The 1398-nt window shown below is 43.0% G+C and overlaps 1 protein-coding gene across 1 annotated transcript in view; it reads left to right on the top strand.

The window, feature by feature from the left end:
* The window catches only part of LOC108372799 (uncharacterized), a gene marked incomplete at its 5' end in the record, with an annotated part of 10397 nt that overhangs the window by 5977 nt on the left and 3022 nt on the right, over positions 1-1398 (top strand). The window contains 1 exon segment of the mRNA XM_017628566.1: positions 853-1395. Within this exon segment, the coding sequence (XP_017484055.1) occupies positions 853-1395 (543 nt within the window).

Consider the following 1398-nt stretch of genomic DNA (forward strand, 5'->3'; position numbering starts at 1 on the left):
CCAGCAATAGGCACAAGCTAGGCTCCCAGTTACCACTAGTGCTGTTCCCAGAGATGATATGCACAGAGTAGTGGTCTTTAATTAAAGAGATGCAGACTACCCATAAACCTCCCCAAGAAGAGACTAAGAATAATAACAGATATTTTGACGGGTCATTGCAGGCTTAGAGGCCACTTATTTAATCTGGGGATCTGTCGACTTATGTCGCTTCTGTGACTCCGCCAAAGAGACACCAGTGCACCTTCTCCTGGAGTGTGAGGCCATTTCACGAAAAAGGGAGAGGTGCTTAGGAAATATATAGCTAAGTGAAGAACACTTACACTCCCTTCCTCTGGGATCCATTCTAAAGCTCATAGAGTCTCTGTGCTGGATTCAGTGTTGTGATGAGCTCGGGGCACAATAGAGCTACTGGTCGCAATGTTTACTCTGCTCATCTATCTATCTATCTGAATAAAAAACAAAAATAATGTTCACTGAAATTATAAACATAACTTATCCTTCCACAACTTGGGTCTATTTGTCTTGATTCTTTCATGGAGTGGGTTGGGAAAGCACGTGAAGATAGCAATGTTGAATTCATGGTTTGACCTTCGAGAAACCAGTGAAGTCATGCAATGCCATGAAATTTCACATCAATTCGTTGCTCTAACTATTGGTACATTCAACAAATGTTTGGCGCATGCGTACTTTATAGAGAAGTAATTCAAAATTTATGTTTTTGGAAATTTCAAAATACAATTAATAAGCTTGAAAAGGAGAATATGTTCATTATAACGGATAACTTAAATTTCCAAAAATGGCGAAGATATGTGTCTTTCCNTCCTGAATTCTTTAAACCCCTTTCTTTGACAGAAATGACACCAACGCCAGACATGCCGGGCCCTCCACCCGCTAAAATTGCGAAAAAATCCAACGCGAGCAAAACAAAGCAGCAGCAACAGGCGAACCAACAGAATCCGCAACAGCAGCAGCTACAAAGAGGTGTGAGTAGCGTATCCACACCTCCGCCATTATCAACCACACCAGGCACATTACAGCAGGATTCGTTTAATGCTTCAATGATTAGCAATAGCAGTTCCCAATCTTCAACTGCGTCAGCATCGGCATCACAGCATTCGCTGTCAACCAATGAATCTCAACAAAATTCCATGTACACTCAAAGTTTCAACGCCGAAAAGTTGGTCGGACATCAAGCACAGCAACAACAACAACAACCGCAACCAACATTGTCTCAGCCACAGCCTCAACATTGTAATCCAGCTGTTGCAGCAGCGGCTCATCACGCACAACAACAACAAATTCAGCAACTTCAACAGCAAAGACCAACGCCGCCACCAGCACAGCAGCAGCATCAACGTCGTACGCCTAATACACCCAGAAATACCACACCGGATGGTA

The sequence above is a fragment of the Rhagoletis zephyria genome, unplaced genomic scaffold, assembly GCF_001687245.7.
Source record: "Rhagoletis zephyria isolate East Lansing unplaced genomic scaffold, Rhagoletis_zephyria_1.1 Rzeph_scaffold_06036, whole genome shotgun sequence".
NCBI lineage: Eukaryota > Metazoa > Arthropoda > Insecta > Diptera > Tephritidae > Rhagoletis > Rhagoletis zephyria.